Here is a 21,583-nt window from a genome sequence, read left to right as displayed (position 1 = left end):
TCAAGGGTTGAATTTTTGCTTTTGTTTCCCTGAAAAGAAAGCATGGGCTGGGTTTCAGCTGCCCTACAGCTTTTCTGTCTCCCAGGAGAAACTTCAAAATACAGTTAGAAGCTGTTCCCAAAGTGTTTTTAATGTTTTAATGCTTTTCTTTATGGATGGGATGATTAGAGCAGAGACCAAAACAAACTAAGTTCACTTAAAATTCAGTACCTTTGTGGTCCATAGGTGCAATGAGTTGGCTACATCTAGAGACCTTTTAAGGGCTTTTTTTGTGAGCTCATGTTTTATAGTGTTATGTATCAATGACTTGTAATTCAAGGAAATAAATGTAAAATTACCGAGAGGGCAGGACATATTTTATAGTCCAAGAGCTGATGCCTGTAAGTATTACACGTTATTTTGATTCATATTAAATACCACTGAAGCTGCTAGACACACTCAGGAAATGCTTTTATTGCAAGTCTGTGCCGTTTTAGCTGAAGGCGCTGTGGAGGACTTGGAGCTGTCTCCTGTCATTCCAGCACAAGATCCCACTTCTGTTTGAAGCACAACTCTTCCAATCTGCAGTGACCTTGGAAATTATTTTAACAATTCATGTCTCTTTTTTCTTTCCTTTTAGCTATTCTTTGGAAATTGGACGGAAGGCATGGTAATAAAACTCTCTTCCTTCAATCCTGCGAAGTCTTAGGACCATTATCCTTCTTGACTTAGCCTGTTCCTTTGCCCACTTTCTTTTAGCGTCCTTGTTTGGCTATACTACAGCAACAGTTACTGTAAGCAGAGATGAATAGAGATGGAGCTGAGGCCTTTGAGGGTCTCTTTATTATGCTTAGAAATGACCCTTTTTATATTTGGAATCCCAGTTATCTTTACATAAGTTAATACTTGGTGTTATGTGGAAACCAGAAGGTGGATTATGGAAAAGTCAAATATGTTTGTGCATCATTTTGAAAGTGTTTGTAATAGCATGAAGGATATCTTGTGTATTTTGGCTGTGTTTCAGAAAAAAAGAAAACTTTGTGTCTGTAACTTTATACTAAAAGTTTTTATTTTTATCCTTCAAATTATAAGGTGCATTTGAGAAGCGTAAACAAAATGAGACTGAATGTAAGACAGGCAGAATTGCAAGCGGTGGTGGTTACAACAGAGGTAATTGTTCTGCCCAAATTATATCAATGAACCTTTCTGTGCTCTCAGTCCATACGTGGGAGTGAGAAATGAGAGGGGCTGGGGAGGAAGGGAGAGCGGGTGGAAGAGAAGTGACCTGAACTTTTAATTCCCTTTTGGGAATTAAATCTGTCTTCATCAGAGAAAAAAAACATATCTTTTTAGTGTGTCATTTGGTACAGTTCCTTTTGTCCTGCTGCCCATTTAATGCATATTAACCCTTGGGGAGCTAGAGGCGTTGGGCAGCATGTGGAGTGCTGTGAAAGAAACCACTGGCGCTGCGCTGGGCTGGCCTGTCTCAGGAAATTCCAAATGAGTATAAATAAATGCTCTGTAGCAACCTCTGGGCTCCCTGCCTGCTGATGTGTCAGGAATACGCACTCCCTTTAAGGCAAAGGAAAGTGTGCTTCAGACTTAATTTCCTGAAAAACTAAATGCAGCGACATCTGAGGGTTTGCTCCTGGGTGGATTGGTGAGTGAGACCCTTGAACAGGCTGGGGGAGAGGTGAGATGCAAGTGGCTGGCTCTGCTAGCACTGCAGGCCAGTCGAGAAGAGGGATGGGGGCACTCCAGGGTACCACATCTGAAACCAGCCCTTGATGTTCTTGTAAGATATTAAGCTGGAATTTTTTTAATGTTTTATTTAATTTTTTAGCAGTGCCTGGTTATCTGGGCTGCCTCACAAGTACTGCTTTCTGATGGAAGTTTGCACTTGCAGCTTTACGCACTTCCTGGCAGCCTCTTTGATTTTGTTGTTACATACAGAGTAGTTTGCTTCCTTCAACAAGCACAGGTCTTCTACTGGGAGATCGGTGTTGTGAACAGTCAAGCGAAGAGAACGCTGCACCTATTTACTGTAAGGCATCGTTTCAACAGCAGAAAGGTAGCTGTTATCCTTAAAGTTACTGATTTTTAATATTTTTCATAGACTTTCAATTATAAACCACTGGTTTTAGCTATTTAGAACGTGCGTATAGAATTAATCCTGATAATGACCTTTTCCATATTTTCTCTTAATGATTGCTTTTTAACTTTCTGAAGAAAAACAGTTCAGCAGTCTGAACTCTTTTACATTATGAGAAAAAGCTTTTAGTGTTTTTGGATAATGCAAACTGCTTATGCTTTTGAAGTCTGGAGGCAACACACGTCTTATCTCACTGATTAATATAAAAAAGGGTAGGAGGCAACAATTCCCAGTACTTGAAATATTATACTGATTATGCAGCATAAGCCATATTCCTTATGGAGGTAAGCATGTGACAAAATAATGTCCTTACAGAACTCATAAATACAAATATTTGTGTAGAGCCGTTCTTGCAGAAGACAATTCTTCCATTTTTTCCACCCTGTGCACAGCTGTAAGAGTGAAGTGTAAATCAGTTTTAATATTCCATGGCAGGTTTATATCCCAGGAGTCCAGGTTCTTTCCTGATGGTTACCTCTGTTACAATAACCCTATGTATCTGTTCTCCACTTCTCACCTCTTTGGAGATTTATAGGCACAGAAGGGTAATGACATTATAAATCTAAAGACTTTGGGTTTGTGATTCAGTTGTTCATGGCTAGAAAGCAAACATATCCTTCTTTGCTTGCGCTTCAGCAGGTAACACTGATGCACAGTTGTGTTAAAAGACGTTTTCAGGCAAACACCTGGTTTGCATCCATGACTCCTTTGCCCCCATGGGAAGTGGGGAGATGATTTAAATGAGTGAGGAAGGAACGTAAGTATTTGGGGGTTTACTCCTCTTCTGCTTTGCTAGCCCTCTATCTGGGTGTTGTGAAGCCCATCCTATTATGTGGATGCAAGCCTTGGTCTCTGTAATTATTTTTTCCTTTGTCATTTTTCTTGTGAGAACGCAGTGGTGTAAAGTAACGGGATGATGTACTGTTGGAAGAGTGGGGCGGGTATGCCACATTTTCAAAGCCTAAGGGAGGTAGGGGGCTTCAGGGTTTCTCCTACACAGCAGAGGATATCAAGGTATCTTACCAGCACTGAGGCTCGACCTGGTGTTCATCAACATTGTTAACCCAGATCTATTGGGCTATGGTGGTTCAAAACTGAGCTGCTCTACAACGGTGCTCAGTAGATGGCATCACATGGCTTTCTCCTCGGCTGGAAGGAGCTTGTGATTGGTATCTACTGTTTGCCATTACTTATTTTGCCAGGCCTCAAGGAAGTCTGATTTGGAAAGTATCTTTAAATCGAAGGCTCTTCATTTATCACAAATGTGCCCTGAGCCAGTAAGTGTGCACACAGTAGAAAGTGAATGAAATGCATGTTTTGGGGAATGACGAAGGGCAGTTCTCAAGTAGTCAGATACTGTAAGATGAAAAAAATGCACATGGAATCAGGTGCTTGGAAAGAATAAATTCATTCTTGTTTGGACTTGCCCTCTTGACATCTGCTTTTCAAACGTAAGTGAACAGGACTGAGCTGCCCCCTGTTTCAAACCCACAAGTCAAGGGTGACTGTTTACACCTTGTCACTCCTTCTGGTGATACCTGACAGAGCAGGAGACTAGCTTGATCATGAGTAAATAAGCATCTTGCAGCAGAGAGGATTGTCTGTGGCTGAGCCAGCTAAGCCCCCATCACCATTTCAGTGGTTTGCTTTCAATGCAAGGCAAGCTCGCTCTTTATCAGTTACATTTTTTGACATGGCACGTTGGTTAAAAGACACTGGATCTTTAGGAAATGCATGTGCAATGCAACAAGCGCTGCCACTTGCTTCTGACTTGCTTGATGGTGGACCTGCTGGTCATGCTTAGAGCCACAGCGTACCCGTGGGCTGACTTGGGACAGCAATCTGCCCAAGTGGCCACTATTTTTAGAGTAGTTTCTACACAGAGGTGGCAGCACTGTTGACAACAGCAGCAGCCCCCACGATGGTTTCTGCTCTGCTCTTCCTTGCTGCTGGTGAGGCAGTTGGCAGAATAAGCTAATGACTGTATCCTTTCCCACCCATGCCCTGCTTCCTGCCAGCTGTAGTTTGATTTCCCCTGGGACCTGTGAGTCAGAAACTGGGATGGAGGCAAAACAGACTAGTCTCTTAGTTTTGAGTTTCCGTGGTTAGTGGCCTTGGGGTGGTGCACGTACAAGATGCTCCACCATGGAACTAACACATCTAGAGCCATTCCCAGAAAGTGAGAGCAGTTTAAAATGAGATTTATTGTTGGCCTCAAATAAGGGAGGTGTCAAGAATATAAAGCAGATTTTGTGCATTTTGATAAGGGGGCATATTGCAGTCACTCTCAGGACAGCTGGTTGTGCTTTTTTATTTTTCCCCAGGAATAGATTGCTCATAAACAAGATTAAAACTTTGCTCAGGGTTAATTAATTTGCATGACTTTCTTATTTTATCTTTTAAATAAACTTCTGTTTGAGCTGCAAGTTTTCCATTCAGAGATTCTAGAAGTAAAAGTTTTAGATATTAAAAAGACTGCAGAGGGTTAGGAGGTGTGGTTTTTGAAACATGGTTTTCACTTTCAGCTCACAGAAATAATTTTTAGTTGTAGTTATATGAAGTTCAGATATGAATTCTTTAAGTAACTTTTTTACTATATAAAAGAAAACTTTTAATGGTGTAAAAAAAAAAAGTAAAGTGACCTTGAAAAACCCTCTCCCAGACAACAAAAACACTGTTTACTGTATATATGCCTTTGGGTAGCTGGCTGGTAAGCATTCTGAGCATTTTCTGCGTGATACCAAAATGCTCTGGTTTTTGTAGCTATGAACAGTAGTCAGCATGTAGTTAGTAAACATGCAGCAAAGGGAGAAGAATAAGAAAAGCCAGAGTCTCGTCTACAAGGTTAAGAAATGGCTCTGTGGTTTACGAATTGACCCTTGAGGAAGAGGTGACAGTGGGACATGCAGACTAGTGCATGCATCTGATCACCGATACTAAGGTGAGAGTTGATTCATTGGTTTTGCTATAATGCTAAATAATTAAATTTTTATTATGTTGTTATTATAATGATAATTCTCATAGAGTGCTAAGCAACTAAGATTTTTTAGGTTCAAAGGAACATAACTGTTTGAAGCGAGTGTTTTCACTGTGGATTGATCAAGTCAATGGAAAGACTTTTGATGCTTTTAATGGCATTTGCATTGTGGTTGTGATTGTTTTGAGATTTTCTTCTGTTGCTGTAATGGTCCTACTTCTTCTAGAAAGAGCATGGTCTTAAGACAGCAGATCCATTCTTAAAATGCCTTCTTTTACCTTTGTTGTCTGGTAAATGTGGTGTCCTAGTCCAGTGCCCTAGTGTTTTCAAGTACGACAAAAATGCAGCAGCCCTCTGAACCACCTTTCTTCAGCACTGCTGCTGCTTACGTTCATTAGCTTAAGGTGATGTCCTTAATTCACTTCTGTGAGGTTTACCACTACAGATACCGGAGCAGGAGTTTCTATATCTTGAAATAAAAACCCTATTTATTACACAGTGTTGTAGCTTCAGCCTTTCTGTGTTACTAGTATCAGAGAAGTTGTTATCCCCCATTTTTTTATTACAACCAGTATCCCAAAGCACTGAGTATTTAGATGTCAGATTTAAAAGTGAGCTCCCTAGCTAGGGTATTGACACATAAAAATAATCTAAAAACCTTATAAAGGTATCTTACTATTTTTCTGCTGCTCATTTTTCTTTGAGATTAAATTTGCAGCAAATGGAATTCCTCTTTAAGAGGAGAATCCTCCACACCTGTAATTGCGGAGTTGGTAGCAGAGTCTGCCATCCCTCTCTGGCTAGGGCATTTTTGTTTGGACTGTACCCAACAACCTCAGGTGCATCAAGACTTAAGTCCCATTTGCTGCAGGCATAGCTGTAGCTGAGTAATAGCAAAACAGACTGCCTTTCGTAGGAGGCAGTATTTGTTGGGTTTTTTTCCATAGCAGAGAAGGAGAAGAAGGGGTTATCAGCCACGTCACCACTATAGTGTAATGTGGTGGGCAGTTGTGCCATTGCTTGTACAAAACCAAAACACTCGATGCTCTTGCTGGGTCTGGCGAAGTACAGAAACAACTTTCTTTAAGTTTCCCTCTCTCAGTTCTTGGAGAAAAATAAAACAAAAATTTGGTAGGTTGATTGACTGGGTTTTGGGCTTTCCCCCACCTTTGAAAATAGTGGAGAGCAGGCTGAATTGTGGGGAGCTAGTAATTTCATGGCAGCTTCTGTATATTGCTATCTGAATGGAAGCTGATCAAATGAGTGTGCTGCAAGGCTAAGATCGATTTTCTAAGTGGTTTTGTTGTGGTTGTTTTTTTTTTAACTTACATCCAACTCCCAACACCTGAAAAGGAGAATGAAAGAAAAATTGTTAATTATTTCATTCTACTTTTTCTCTTCAAATGAGTGCTTAGCCTCGGTTTTTGGTTCTGATTCTCATTTATATGTTCTGAAGGACAGAAAGAGGAAAGAACCAAAGTAGTACTGGAGTGGAAGGAGAAGGGGAAAAGCATGAATTTCTTCTGCTGTAGTAGAATATCAAAAGCCAGAACTCTTTTTTGGTTGGTTTGGTTTGTTATGGTTTTTTTAATCCCCTCTTTCCCTGCCCTAGATAACCTTTCAAACTGCAGTTGAGCATATAAAAATACTGGTTTGACACCATTTGTGCAAGCGATTGCCTCTGTGTTTTTCCTCTGCAGCATTCTTTACGAATTGTCTTGTGCCGTAACTCTGGAAGGAGACTGCTATTCATAACATTGTTTTAGTGGAAAAGACTTCTTTAACAGCAGTCAGATCCAACATAAAAATGCTTTTGAGCAGATATCATAACCAGATGGGGAGAGAAGGCTTTAGATGTGATGTCTGTATTTTTCAAGGCACCTTAGATGTCTAGCTTTAGAAATACATCTTCACTTGCTTCTCTCTGCGCTTCCTCTCCAAAGCAGCTTTACCATACAGTTTTGCTAGCACCAGAACTCTGTGTCTGCCCACATTTCCACTGCTTTTCTCTTCCTCAGAAGTCTTGAAGCACATGAACTAAACATTCAATTTTTTCCAGTTCTCCTGGTCTGGAAGCAGACATGATTAGCATGGGCTCAGGTAGGGCTGACTCAAAATGTTACTATACTGATGTTCTCATGTAGTGCATTGGATAGGATATAATTTAATAGAAGTTGGCAAGACTGGAATGATTGGACAGAGCCAGTCCCAACAGTGCAGGAGGCGAGAACTGAAGAGTGCATCTTTTAAATGCTGCTTGTGCCTTGCCCGTGGTGATCCTGCAGCAGGCAGAGGGAAATGAAGTCTCCGCATACTTCTGGAGAAATGCATTAGTAACGACAGTACCACAACGAGGCCTCTGTGCTTCACAGAGTGTTTTACTTCACAGGTACTGGCTTAAAAGCATGATGTGTTTGTGTCTCATTGCGTTTAAAGAAAACTGGAGTGTCTGCAGTATTTTCACAGGCAGAAGTGTATGTTTATGCGTCTGCACATACTGCTTCAGTGTAACACAATGGCGTGATTAATATTTGCCTGAGCTACAGCATAGACTGGGGAATAATTTTTCTAATTTTAGCAGTGCCCATGATCAGCTGGCCAAGGATGAGACAAGCCACCCAACAGGAGTGTTTGTACTCCTCAGGATTTGCTGCAGTACTTCGGCGTGTGTTGGGTCAATGGGGTAGGAATCTCTGGCACTTGAGGTCTCTGGAGATGAGGGCTTGCCTTTCTGGCTGTAGGGCAAACAGATACAGCTTCCTCTGAGGTTAATTTTAGGTACTTGCTTGTGTAGCACTTCATACTCACCCACCAAAGCTAGGGAGTACGGGCGTCGATGGTTCATCCAGGACCTAAGGGTTGAAAGGAAGAAGGGCTGTGCTCTTATCAGGTGTTTATTCATTTCTTTTTTATTATATATGTATATTTTTTCCTTTTGGAACAAATAGTACCATTTTTATTGCTTGAAAACAGCAATCCATTTTGCTTTGTTCCATGCTTAACAGGCACACCCATTTTGGCCCTTCTTTGAGACAGCAAAATGCACAAAGGCTTGGCGCAGCTCCTGCACGCTGCATTGGTGTTGTGTGGTTGTTGGTAGATTGCACGCCTGATCCTCGTTTGTCTTAACGTATCAAGAAACATCTCCAGAGATCAGCTCATAATGCTGGGATTGTGTTGGTGTAGGGGAAGTCGCAGGCAGCCAGCTCCGCACACAGTCTTATGCTTGTGGAGTGGCAGATATGAACTGTGTCCTGGTAGTGCTGCCAGCTTCAGCCGAGGAGCAAAGGGATTTCATTGTGAAGACACTGAGCTGCCTGCAGGTGTTTGTGGAGAGGTTTAGTGAGGGATTCACTGCCAGTGTCATTATTTTATTATCATTATTTATTTTTTATAGGTTTGTGTTGAGCAATCTTAATACTACTCCATGAAAAAGAAATAAAATATGCCTGAGCTTCCAGTTTGGCTCTCATGACTTAACATGAGATTTGCATGTCTTTTTAGAGGTTTTATGAATATTTTTCCAATGATGCATTAATTCCTAAGTCCTGGGGCTTCCAAACAGTCTGTTCCTCCCTCCCCCATCCAACTTTTATGCATTGTGCCCAAGGACAGCTTAGAGAAGCTGCCTGACTTCACTCGTGTAGTGATGGGAGAATCGGAGATGTTGCTGGGTAAAAGAGAAGGACCAAGAGAAGCAGAGGAAAGGAACTGGGAAAAACAGGAGAACAGGTAAAACTGATGGACCTTGAATTTACAAGGTGAAGTGACTAAAAGCAAGCCTGGGATGAGGGGCAAGAGTATAACCAGATTTTGGGTTAGAATCAGTGGAGCAAGCAAATGAATGTAAGTGCAGAAAATGGGTGAGAGAGAAATCCGAAGTGTGGGGAAAAGGCCAAATGAGACTAGAAGGCTACCGGGAAAGAGGGCCAGTGTGAGAGTGGGGGAAAACCTAGAGTGCAGGCAGGAAAGTGACCAACCTAGGGTGAGGAGCTGTGGGGTGTGGGAGGGAGTTCTGTCTGCGGGGAACAGGGCCAGGATGAGAATCTGGGAAGAGAGTGCTGAATTTGGGAAGGAAGAGGAGTAATTCAGACAGCACGCTCTGTTTCATTCTCTCCCTGTCAGTGGGAGTCCTGGAGGCTTTTTCTGTCTGACATTCAGGCAGTCCCGCTGGAAGGAGCTGTGTGTGCTTATGTGCTTAAATATGTGTGTATGCATGTATTTTTGCTTCCACAGTGGTATTTAGATGGCTATATTCGGTACATCTATAAGTAAATACCACAGCATACTGAGACTCTGGTCTTTCAACAGAAACATGTGGTCGGGGAGGGGGGTGCGTGGGGTTATGTTTGTGTGTGCCCAACAGACTGTCCATGCTGCAGGACCAAAATATCAATGCGCTTAGGTCGGCCCCACTTCTGTGGCTCTTGCATGCGCCCGCCTGTGTCTGTGTCTCCATCCTACTCCTTTCCCCGTGTTGGGGAAGGTGGTGTTCACTCAGCAGCATCCTCCTTCCGTCTACTGCTTCGGGTGTCCTGTGGTAGCCAAAAGCATAAAGGATCACCATGAAAGCAGTTATACTGTCTGTAGACAAAGCTTTTCTTAAGCATGCAAGGAAACTGGAAAAACAGGAGCTTTTTTTTCCCCCTTCTCCTAAAACTTTTCAGAACAGCATTAAGTCACTTCCTGTAGTTGCAGTAAATCGAGAGTTTCTCTTTTCTCTCTCTCTCTCTCCCCACCCCCTCCCCCCCCCCCCCCCCCCCCCCCGCCAGGCTTGTATTCCTTTAAGAGGAGCGGGTTCCAGACCTCGCCTTATAAAAACGAAAGGCAGAGCTAAGTTCACTTCCAGCCACGGTAGCAGCCAGCAGCGGCCGGGGCGGGCCTCGCACCCGGCACGGTCGGTGGGCTCGGGCGGGCGGGGAGCAGCGGCCCGGTGGGACAGACGGACGGACGGCGGTCGGTCGGTGTGTCGGAGGTGCGCCGCCGGCCGGGGCTGCGCCGGTGCGGGTGGCTCTTCCTTATGGGGTGAAGAAGGAGAAAGCCGGGCGGGAGGCAGGGCTTCGGCGTGTGACACATGAAGCTGGGGCAGCCATACGTGGCTGGAAAATGTGCAGTGTGGGGGCAGAGGCATGTGGCTAATTCAGGTAACCGGAAAGCTGGCTTTTATTATTCTTCCAGCTCATAACTCACAACAGTTGGGTTTCTTTTCCTTCCTTCAAGTGGGACGGTAGGAGCAGGTTGTATAGCAGCGCTGCGTATAAATACTCAGCCCAAGGGAGCCCAGCGGATACGGTGGAGTTTTGTTTAGATTGCTGTGCGGACAGGCGAGTGCCGTGTCTGGAGGGCAGGCGGGCTTCGTCTTCCTCAGGTGCGAGGCGAAAAGTCTTCCTCCTCAGGGCGGGATTTGGGACCCCACTGGAAGAGGGTCCCGCTGCCTGTCTTGGGGCTGGGGGCTCTCTGCAGTTCAAAATGAAAGAGGCAGAGTTGCTGGTGGAAGTAACGTGAGCTGGGGTGAGAGCGAACTGGCATCACTGCTTCTGTAGCAGCACTTCCCTGCGCCATAAACCAGCTGCAGAGCTGTGTACAGTCTTAAGGGCATCGGTTGCATAAGGAGCAGGGTAGGAGTTCCCGTCGCCTGCACGAATGCACCCTCTAGAGAACTTGGTCTTCGGCAGATTTGTGCGGTACGTTGTAATCCTGTGGTCTTTATGTGCCGGCATAGTGTGTATGAAAGCTTGGTGTGACACAGAAAAGAGATTCGGGGAAGGACAGCTTTGAGCTACTAGCTGTGCCACTTGTGTGCCCCTTTGCTAACAGATCTGTTCTCTGTGTATGCTTGTGGACACATTTCCGTGGGTATGCGCTTCTCAGCATTTGAAAACCTGCTGATTAACTTTTTAAGTTGATCGGGATTTAGTGTCAGCAGAAAGCTGGTCTGCTTGCAGGGCTGTAGCAGCAGTTTCTGCCTCCGGCTCACTATGAGCACCCGTCTTTCTGCGCTTGTGTTTCAGTGTGCAGTTTACTGAGACATAGTTTTTTTCCAATGCTGATTTTTATTTCTTCTTTTCCAGAGAAAGAGGAAGTTGTTATAAATGGAGAAAATGAAAAACAACGGAAGGACCCCTATTTTGTGGAAACACCTTATGGTTACCAGCTAGACTTGGATTTTCTGAAGTATGTGGATGATATACAAAAGGGGAATACCATTAAGAAACTAAACATCCGGAAGAAGAGGAAAACCATACCAGCCTTGGCAGGTACCAAGAACTCTGGTGGCCAGTGCAGTGGCTGGACCTCCACGGAGTCTCTTTCTTCATCAAATAGTGATGAGAACAAGCAGTCTTGTTTGAGAGCAAAGCATCAAGTAACCTTGCCTGTTGCTGCAAGACCCTCAGTTTCCTTTGAAGCATCTCCTTCCTACTTAACTGTTCCTGACATTAAGCAGCTTCCTCCTCCCTCCCCCCAGCCTCCTCGGCATAACCTCCTTGTAACAAAAACCCTCATGGAAACACGGCGGCGACTTGAACAGGAGAGGATGATGCAGGTCATACCTGGAGATGCCCGCAGGCCCCGGCTTTCCAGCTTTGGAGGCATGGGCTCCACAAGCTCCCTCCCCTCTTTTGTGGGATCCAGCGGGTACGGTCACATGTCTCAGCAGTTACAGAATGGGTATCAGGGGAACGGTGACTACGGTGCCTGCTTCAGCTCCTCCTTGGGCAGTTCCATTCGTCACAGCCCCATGAGCTCGGGCATATCCACACCAGTCACCAACGTGAGCCCAGTGCATCTGCAGCACATCAGGGAGCAAATGGCAGTTGCCCTCAAGCGACTCAAGGAACTCGAGGAGCAAGTCAAGACCATTCCTGTGCTGCAGGTCAAAATTTCCGTGTTACAGGAAGAGAAGAGGCACATGATGGCTGAACTGAAAAACCAGAGGAAAGCCACTCAGAATGACACGTATGGTTTCAGAAAGCGATCCTACAGTGCAGGAAATGCAGAGCAGTGGGAGCACATGTCTCAGGTGAGAAGAGGTGGAGAACTGTATATAGATTGTGAGGAAGAGGTGGAGAATGTGGAGCAGAGCTCTCAAAGGATAGAGGAGTTCAGACAGCTGACTGCCGAGATGCAAGCTCTGGAGAAAAAAATCCAGGACAGCAACTATGAAAGCCCAGCAAACCTTCAGGTTAACAGAGAAAGCCTGACAAAAGAAGCCCGATGTGTTGCTGTAGGTGGTGATGAGAACATGAACGATGTGGTTATATACAGCAGATCTGCAAGGCAACACAAAGAAGTAGCTGTGGGGACAGAGAAAGAAATGAGAGAGTGTGGGGTTGGGGTGACAGAGGCTATGCTTGGCTTGTCTACGGAGGTCGAGAAGGAGATAGAGCTTCAGCAGCAGACCATCGAAGCCCTTAAGGAGAAGATATACAGGCTAGAGGTTCAGTTAAAGGAAACGACCCATGACAGGGAAATGACCAAATTAAAACAGGAGCTGCAGGCGGCTGGGTCTAGGAAAAAGGTGGATAAAGCCATGATGGCTCAGGCCCATGTCATCAGCAGGATCGTGGAGGCCGTTGTACAAACAAGAGACCAAATGGTGGGAGACCACGTGGACTTCGCTGATTCATCGGTGGGAAACCACCTTCAGATGAGCAGCATCGGCACCTCCTGCAGACCTGCCGTACAGAGCGTGGCTGCGGGCCCCGAGCTCCTGATGAGCCAGTGGCTGGTGAGGGAGAGGGCAGAGGTGCGAGACCAGGGCACGGGGAGCTCTGTTGAGCTGCGTGATGAGGCGGTGGGTGTAGAGACAAGAGTCTGTGAGACCGGCATCAACACAGAGGAGCCGGCAGACATGCCGAGTCCCCGCCAGCTGGCACAGGCAGCCGCAGAGGTGACGTCTGTGGGCTGTGGGGATTGCTCGGTGGACGTGGTGGTTTGCACCCCCAAGGAGCACGTGTCCCGTGAAACAGCCACAGAGGCTGTGCTCAGCATGGAGGCAACAGTGATGGCCGTGCCTTCTGTGGCTAGCCGGGAAACCAGCACTGCTTTGGAGATGGTGAGTCGGTGCACCAGCACGGATGTAGCTTCCCTGGTGGACTGCGGGACAAACACTGCTCTGAGCAGCTGCGATAAACAGACCAACACCGAGAGCATGGAGACACGGAGCGTGGCAGTAGGAGATGGCCGGGTGAAGGACATACACGCGTCTGCTAAAACGCGTTCGGTAGGAGTGGGCACCTTGCTCTCTGGCCACCCTGGCTCTGAAAAGCCCTCTGCAGTAAAAACCAAAGATTGTGGTGTTGGGCAGATAAATGTTCATGAGAATTACCTGGTTGGTCTTAAAATGAGGAGCATTGCCTGCGGACCCCCTCCATTGCCAGTTGTGCCGCCTGGCACCAGGAGCATTGGTGTTGGTGGAGAGTCTGTGTGTGAGCCGGTGAGTGGTCTGTTGGAAAGCCCTCTGCCTCCACCTGAGCTGAGGACAGGCTTGGATCACTATATCGAGCGTGTGCAGAAGCTGCTGCAGGAACAGCAGATGCTGCTTGCTGAAAATTACAGTGAATTGGCAGAAGCCTTTGGGGAGCCCCACTCCCAGATTGGATCCCTCAATTCGCAGCTCATCAGTACCCTCAGCTCCATCAACTCCGTCATGAAATATGCCAGCACAGAGGAGCTGCGGAGCCTGGACCTTCAGAAGCAGTGCATGGAGAGAAGCACCACACCAGGTAAGCTCAGCGTCCGGGCACGTGTTTGGTTGGCTACTTGCCAGAGCCACAGGTCAGTCACCTCCTCGGCTCTCGCTTAGACTAGAAGCAGGCGTGTGATCATCCCCAGTGAAATGCAGAACATAACATCATTGCTGGACATGTCCGTTTGGGTATTGTCTCCAGCCCGCTACTGGTAACCGAAGAAAACACAAGTGATTTAATCTCTCCCAGTCCAGCGGACTCTGAAGGGCCTGACGATGATGATGATGGCTCTGACCATGCAAGAGAGGTATCTAAAAGTGTGCAGCATCTGACCACTGTGCAAGGTGTTGAGTTCACTTACAACTTTAAGAGTATTCAAGGTTAATGCCTGTGGGTTTGGAGTTTTGTCCTTTCTTTAAACTTGGCATGCAATTTTTAAATCTACAGTGTCAGATTTGACAGAGTTGAAAGTCACGTTCAGCATCTATATCAAACTGACTTGTTTCCACAGACATTTCCCTGGGTCTTGAAATGTTTCTTCCAGTGCCTTCACACCTTGTGCCAGAGACCTTTGGGGTGCTTTTCCCATTCCAGCAAGACTGATTGCTTTGTAATGGGCAACTCCAGAGCACTTCACAGAAACCACATCTTGCGTCTTCTCTGTTCTAGTAACTATCCTAATCCCTAATTATAGCCTCGTGTGAAACACATGAGCTGTAATTACTGCTGGAGGTTTTGGTGACACTCAGGAAAGGCAAGAATTGAGATTTAAATGGTCCTTGCATTTATTTATTAACTTTAATAATTTTTTTATACTATTAATTTGAGGGATTTCTTTATTCCCTAGGGTAAAGTTGCTTACTTTTTTTTTAATTACTATGAATTTTGGGTGACTGATAGTCTAGTTCAAAACTTAGCCATTTTTTCTAATACCTTATTGGTGAATCCAAGCACATTACTGTTAAATGTAACAATTTTGGCTTACTGGACACCAATATGTAATACTCTAGCAGTGACTGTTAGATACTGTCTTCTTGGTCCTGCCACACAGTGACTGAAACAAGAGGTTAAAGAAATGTGAAAAACTTGTGCAAATTCGTCTGTATGGTGGGTGCTGAATTGGGGGGGGGGGAAAATCCTGAGTAAATACCATTTAATGTCATTATAATATCATTTGGTAATGAACTGCTGTATGAAAGCTCTTGAAGATTATTTACTGTCTTAAAATTTACCTGCTTTTATTAAAAGGCAGCTTGGTAAATCTGATTCTTTTCAATTTTCATGCCCTAAATGGAACAGTCCATTAAATGACCTGAAGTAAAAGTTTAGCTTCCCATAGTAAAGCAATAAGCAACATTTATATAGTGATAAAGAAAACATATGACATCCTGTCTGCATACATGCAGTGTGATACTATATATGCAATATTATTATCTTTCTGGTATGCACTTTGTATTTTGGACTTCTTACAAGTAATGATACTATAATAATAAAGAGTATCTAGCTGACACCAGAAGTGTCCTTAAAAACAGTGAACCAGATTTTTTACTAGCTGTAAATCCTCAATTCCTTTCCCTGCTTTTACTGCACAGTATCAAATATGTAGTCTAGAGATTTTAAAGTATTTAGACACAGGTGGGGCAGCGGATCATATTTTATAAATATGTTCTTACTCAGGTTCAGATTTCACATTCTTGATAAAATTATTCTAGAATAATTTTATTTTAACTTGCAATGCCATTATCTTTAGCTGTGGCTGCTGAGTGTAAAATCTCTGTATTTTTAGGCCCTGGTGAGAACTGCATGCCAGGACTGTGTGCGTAAGTCAAGCTCTGGGCTATAACAGTTTAGACCCATAAGAGAATTGCAGTGGAAAGGAGGTCATAAGCCTGAAATGTTTCCTGTTCTCTTTCTATTAATTTCAAAAATGTCTTTACTGCATTTATCTGCTGGTCCTGCTGCCTGTTCCTGTGGTTTTACAAATGATGTGTTACTTTTTTTCTGTAGAAAGATGTTTGCTGAATGAAGCACTAACTTAAATAATTCTGTAAGCACTTGAACTAATAAAGCTCTTCTATTCCATGGATGAGTGCCTCATGATAGCCCTGGTATGGTTAAAATGAGCAATTGGGTTTAAGTTATTCAAAGAAACATGACCTCGCACAAGCCTTGGTTTCTTAGGAAAACAGGCTGAAAATAGAGGCAGGAGTGTCTTGTTTCAGATTAGCAGCAGTAGTGTTGTCTTTAATATTTTATTCAAAGAGCATCCTTAGGAAGTGCCTCTTAGAGGTCAGGTCCTTTTAGGGCAAAAATACCTGAGCTGGCTTGGAGGTGTGTGGTTTGGGTACCAGTTTGCTATGTTAAAGCGTTAGTGGTCCATACTGCTTCTCATACTTGAGGTAGCACATCAGTCACATTCTCAGCTTTACGGATTTTAATCTCTGCCTGTGCTGGGCAGATGGAAGCATGCTGCAGTGACGTCTCACAGCCCCAGCGCAGCTTGTGGCAGGCAATGGAGACACAGGCATGAGAGGTGGAGCTTGCTGCATGGAATGCGGGCTGGCTCTGCTGCTGGCATCCGCCGGTGCAAGCCAAGTGGACCTCTGAGATGATCTCTGTACTGGGTCCATCAGCAATGAGTATATTGCTTGTTGAAAAATAAACACCTTCACTTATGTAACTAAGCAACTCCTATTTACATAGGCGCTGTCTTTCAGAAGCCCTAGTGATGTCAGGGAAATCAACCCTCCCTGTCAGTCGAGCCAGTTTCCACTCTGCAAAGCCATTTTTGCCATTATTGGCACCCTGTCTGTGTCCAGCTGGATTGTATGGATGTGGACAACAAACATGGATGCTAACCGATCCTTATTCTTAGACCTGACAGCATATAGGACTAAGAGAGGCGAGTGTATTCAGATTCTCCATTTATTGTCACAGGATTTTTGGGGACTTTCATAAGGTTACAGCTGAGTGTGACTGTGATACATTTTGCAAAATACCAGCCAGAGACCTAATGTCACTGGTAGGGGCTTTTCTTACATGGACTTTTCACAAGTCTTGTAGACGGATGTCTTTCACAGGCAAGGAGTTTGCAAAGGGTGGTATTTAAAAACAGCTCCTCTGCTGTTGCACTGAAATATTACCTGAACGTGTTTGACCTGAAAATGCATGGCTATTTGGCCTCAGAGATCTTTGGAGTATCAGTTTTAGCCACTTTTGGAGCAATCCTGACTGAGCACCCCAGTGGAAGCATTATACTAATCATCATGAGGAAGGAGGCAACTTTTTGAATTAATTTAGACTTGAGGAGTGAAAAGAGTGGGAAGCAAGTGGCATAGGAAAGTCTCATGGGTTAGGAAGACATTATGTGCCATCTGGTGCAAAGATCTTTCAAGGTTTTCAACTTTTCATCGGGGATGGCAGGCTGAGGGACAATGGACAGACAGAAGGAATGGTGGTGGTCTGAAAAGCCCCTGGTTGTCCAGTGTTGGTGTGTGGAGTTAATGAGATATTGTGGCCATGGTTGTCTCTCTCTGTGTTGTCACTCATCATGCAGAACCAGCAGGGAATTGGAAAAAGCTGAGATTTTTTTCTTTAGAGCTCTTCTGTTCAATGAAGTTTGTTTGTAGCTTCTTCTCTCAAAGACTGTTTGCTTGGTGGGTTGGTAGCCCCTCACCAGGCATCATGGACCATGCTAGTGCAGCTGAAGAGTTGAGGCTTGCCTCAGCCTCAGGTGCCGGTGCTTTTTGAGATAGACCCTGTAGAGCTCGGGGCTGCTAGAAGTCACACAGTTGTCTACATCTAGGCAAGTGAATGAAGCCCTCAGCTTCAACTCTGCCACAGATGTACGCCTTAATCAGCAGGTGAAGTTTCTGTACAGATGTGCTTGTTTGTGTAACAAACTGAATCCATTAGTGACTGGCATATGTGAAGCATTTTTCATACTTCCTGGAAGGTAGTGCCTGATGCAGAACGGTCATGCAGATGGTCCCATCTGTGTGCCAGATTTCTTTATACACGTGTTTGTCTGGCATCAAAGAATACAGTGCCTCATCCATGTTTTTCGAATGTATTTGTTGTGGTATTTGTTGACCTATTTGTGACAACTTACAAAGCTCAAATGCCTATGTAATTTGAAAATGGTAGCAACCTCTGTATTACAAGCTGAGGCGTATAGTGGGTTTTTTTTTTCTTTCAGTTTTAAGTATCCATCCAGTTATATCTGAAGAGAAGCAGAGTCCTCGTCAGTAATTGTCCTATAAAGACATTATTGAAGTGAAACTCCATAAACCTCTTCAAAAAGGTTTGACATACCTTCCATGTGTTAACACAAACTTACTACTATTATCATTATTATCATTAGAATATTTGCTGCTTTCATTTTGTGGCAGCAATATATGGAGTACCACCTATCTCCTCGCTTCTGCTTTGGTTAATAAAGAGCATAATTAATTTTTATTATTTCAAACCTATTGGTGCTTAGAGTGGCAAGCTGCAGTCTCCTAGCCTGTCTGTTAGAGTGGCTTTGATAATACCGCCTTTCCCAGGGACATGACGTTCAGGCACTGATCTTTGTTCAGAGTTCAACTCCCATGGTAACAGGCACATCTATGAATATTTAATGGCAGGAGATTCCCATTTTTCCATGTAAGTGTTGTCATATTCCAGGAACAACAAAGCATCAGTTGAGAGCAACTCCTCACAAATGAGAAAGAAAGAAAAGCTCTGAGATGACCTTCTTGCTCTGCCCAGCATCATGAGTTGCTGTGATCCACTACTCATCAGGAAAATTAAGGATGGCTTTCACTGAGCTTCGCACGCAGTTGTCTTGGAAAGGAGAGCATTTCATAAATAAGATGATTAGCTGCTTCACAGATGTGTAATTTTTTTTATTCAGTCTTGTTCAATTAGAGGAATTAGTTTTGACTTCCAGTTTCGGTAAACTGGCTTCACAAGCTAGTTTGGGGATGGAAAGCAGCTTCTCGACACAAAGGAATTGGTTAAAGCAAGAGTGAAAATAAAATTGAGATTATTCTTGCAATCCAATTAAAGGAGCCGTCCTGTTAGAAGGAGCATTTTCGCTGGAGCCCAAATGGTTGTTGAAACATTTACCTATGTCTGGGCCCCAAGTGAATCTGGCTTCGTTGGCTTATCATACAAAGAGTTTGTGTGTGGCAATTTTTTGTTGTGAGATTTCAAATTCACTGTCTTCTGACCTGGAATTGTTCAAAAGTACCTTTTAAAATTAAACTGTGCTTAGTCTTCTGAAGGTAACACATTTATCAGGTGGATGGGTTAATATCAATTGTTGTAAATGTTTAAACTTAGTGTTTGCTCATCACTGCCTTTTTATTTACCTTAGTAGAATGGTTTTTTCCTTCATAGTTCTGATGTGTAGACCAAGTGGAAAGTGGATTAAAAATTATTTAGATGAAAAAGATAAATTTTTAAGGGTAAAGCAACTTGGTAAGATTTAAGACCACTGGAGAACAGTCTGTGTTCTTCAATTACAGCAAATTCCAGGGAGCTTGTTGCTACTGTGAAGAAATCATTCCGTGTGAAAGGAGCATTTCCTTGCTGTACATGCTCCAGACAATATTCGTGCACTGTCTTTAACAGGGAGTGTGTAAGCTGTATCATTCGCTGTTACAAACATATTGTGTGAATAAATACTTGTACTGATCAACAGGTTAAAAATAAAATCTTTGTGTAGCTAGCACATGGGCAGCAATCTTGTGCCCTTTTTTTAGCTAGAAGCCTGTGATGTTCCAGCCAGAGAGCTAGGTTCTCATCCTGATGGTATTTAATTCCTGTGGCTCTGTTTGTGCTTCTCTGTTTCCAGTGGTTTAAAAGTATTCTCAAGCTAAATCATTTTTACAGTATACTTAGGTTTGCTTCTATCAGATTAATGGAATTTTTCAAAAGCAGGTAAAAAAGGTCAGACTTCTGTTATCACGAGTTCAGCAGAAACTCAGGGGAAGAAAATACTGTTTAAAATTTGCCCAGTGAATTTACATGACTACTCATGCGCTCATAAATGGGAGGGAAGGTCTGTGGTTGGGAAGAGTAATAGCATCTTAATAACAATGAATGGATTTAATCGGTGCCAGAAGTGGCATGGATAGTCTGCTGCTGATGTATAGTAGTTTTGCTGTCACCCTGGTTTAAACTCGTGAGATTTCAAAAGAAACACAAGTGATTTAGGAGAGGAGATTCCTTCTAAAAAATTAAAACCAGATGCTCTCCTTCTCTCAAGCCACTGGGGCTAAGCTACTGAAGATGCTCCAGTCACTTGTTTCCCTCTGAAATTGATGAAAGTAGCTTTCTGCATAAGGATTTATGAACAGTTAAGTCTGTAAGTTTTTTGTTTTGTCTTATCATGCTCCTGCTTCTAAATTACTAGTGAACTTTTCCAGGATCTCCTACTATATTGCAAAACACATTTAGATATTCTGCAGCTCCACGTTGTGCTTAACTATGTTGTATCAATACTTAGAAACTTAACATGAAGTTTGCATTATTTGCCTGCAGCAGTAAACTAACAAAAATCCGTAGGGTGAGTCTACCCGATTGGCTCTGTCTTGAGGCAGTGGCTGGCTAAGTGCTGAACCTGTTGGCTGATTTACTGTTTGTGTTGTGCCCCATGACCTGGTGTCACTGAGAAGGATCCTGTGCAAGCATGCTTGAGATCCGTGTGAGGTGAGATGAAGAGTCTATTTTAAGGTCTGTGTAGACCAGTGGTGATCTTCAGCCAGGGTTTCATTTCCACACTTGAGAAGTGTGCAGCACCTCAACCCTAACAGCAGCTCTGCAGCCTTGTCAGAGGATGAGAGGACTTGGCTCAGCCAGCTTTTTGGTTTGGGCAGCAGTTGATGAACCTGTTAAATCATTGAACGTAGTGTTGGGTAGCACAGCTGCTTCCTTCATCCACTTTTCCAAGTGATTTGCACTAGGTTGCTGCTCCCTAAGCATCTGTATGTTGGCTGTCTTGTAAAAGGGTATGCCTGAGAACTGATGTTAAATGCTAATTAACAGCTTGCAGCATTAATGCTGTGTTGGGACCAAAGCTGTCTTTTTTTGAACCTCAGATACTGTAGACACAGCAAATGTAGGTATCTAACAGCTGTACTGGGAGAATGAGTGTAATAGCCAGTTTGTCTAAGGCACAATTGTTTGTTGTGTGCTGGTCCTCAAGCTCTGATGTCTTCCTGATGTCTCAGGTTCTGGGGGCTGAGGAGGACACACCTTTTCTTCTTAGTTTGAAGGCAGGGACCACATACCCCAGACCCTGAACTCAGTGTGCTGGATGAACCAGGAGAGGTAAACTACTGTGAGGCGGGGAAGAAAAGTGTGCTGCTGTCTTTCTCCTTTGTCCTACCCTGCAGCTCCCTCCCCAGCTGTCACAGGGCAGAAGGGAGGCACCTGAGGAGGGTCAGCCTCTGGCTCTGGGTGACTGAGCATTGCTGAAGGCAGGGGATGATGGGGCTTACCAAGGTACCGTCAGTTCAGTTGAGGCAGGACCCCCACTCTGCCCTGCCATAGCCCTGCCGGCTGCCCTCAGCACTGCAGCAGTATGCACGATTCCACCCGTGTCCCCAGGACACACCGTGGTTATTGCAGTTCCTTTGGAGGAGGGCTGTGATGCCTGGCAGAGGACAGAGAGACTCTAAACCTGACCATAAACCCAGGCAGCTTTGGAGGCTTTGCATGTCTCTCCTCCTTCAGAGCAGGTTTCCTCCGCTCTCCGCCCGTGTCCTCGGTGGCAAGGCAGGAGCAGAAGGGGTG

The 21,583-nt window shown here is 44.2% G+C and overlaps 1 protein-coding gene across 3 annotated transcripts in view; it reads left to right on the top strand.

The window, feature by feature from the left end:
- Positions 1-14,917, top strand: part of LOC115600916 (KN motif and ankyrin repeat domain-containing protein 1-like) — a 107,983-nt gene extending 93,066 nt beyond the window's left edge. For 2 of the 3 annotated variants that reach the window (XM_030470376.1, XM_030470377.1), the window contains one exon: positions 11,180-14,917. In XM_030470376.1, the coding sequence (XP_030326236.1) occupies positions 11,180-13,914 (2,735 nt within the window). In that variant the 3' untranslated portion in view covers positions 13,915-14,917. Of the gene's footprint in view, positions 1-10,105; positions 10,253-11,179 lie in introns of those variants that run through there. The other variant, XM_030470375.1, reaches the window with a different exon arrangement.
- Positions 14,918-21,583: the final 6,666 nt, after the last annotated feature.

The sequence above is a fragment of the Strigops habroptila genome, chromosome Z (assembly GCF_004027225.2).
Source record: "Strigops habroptila isolate Jane chromosome Z, bStrHab1.2.pri, whole genome shotgun sequence".
NCBI lineage: Eukaryota > Metazoa > Chordata > Aves > Psittaciformes > Psittacidae > Strigops > Strigops habroptila.
The sequence above is the reverse complement of the archived record's forward strand: the minus strand, read 5'-3'. Positions and strand labels throughout refer to the sequence as shown.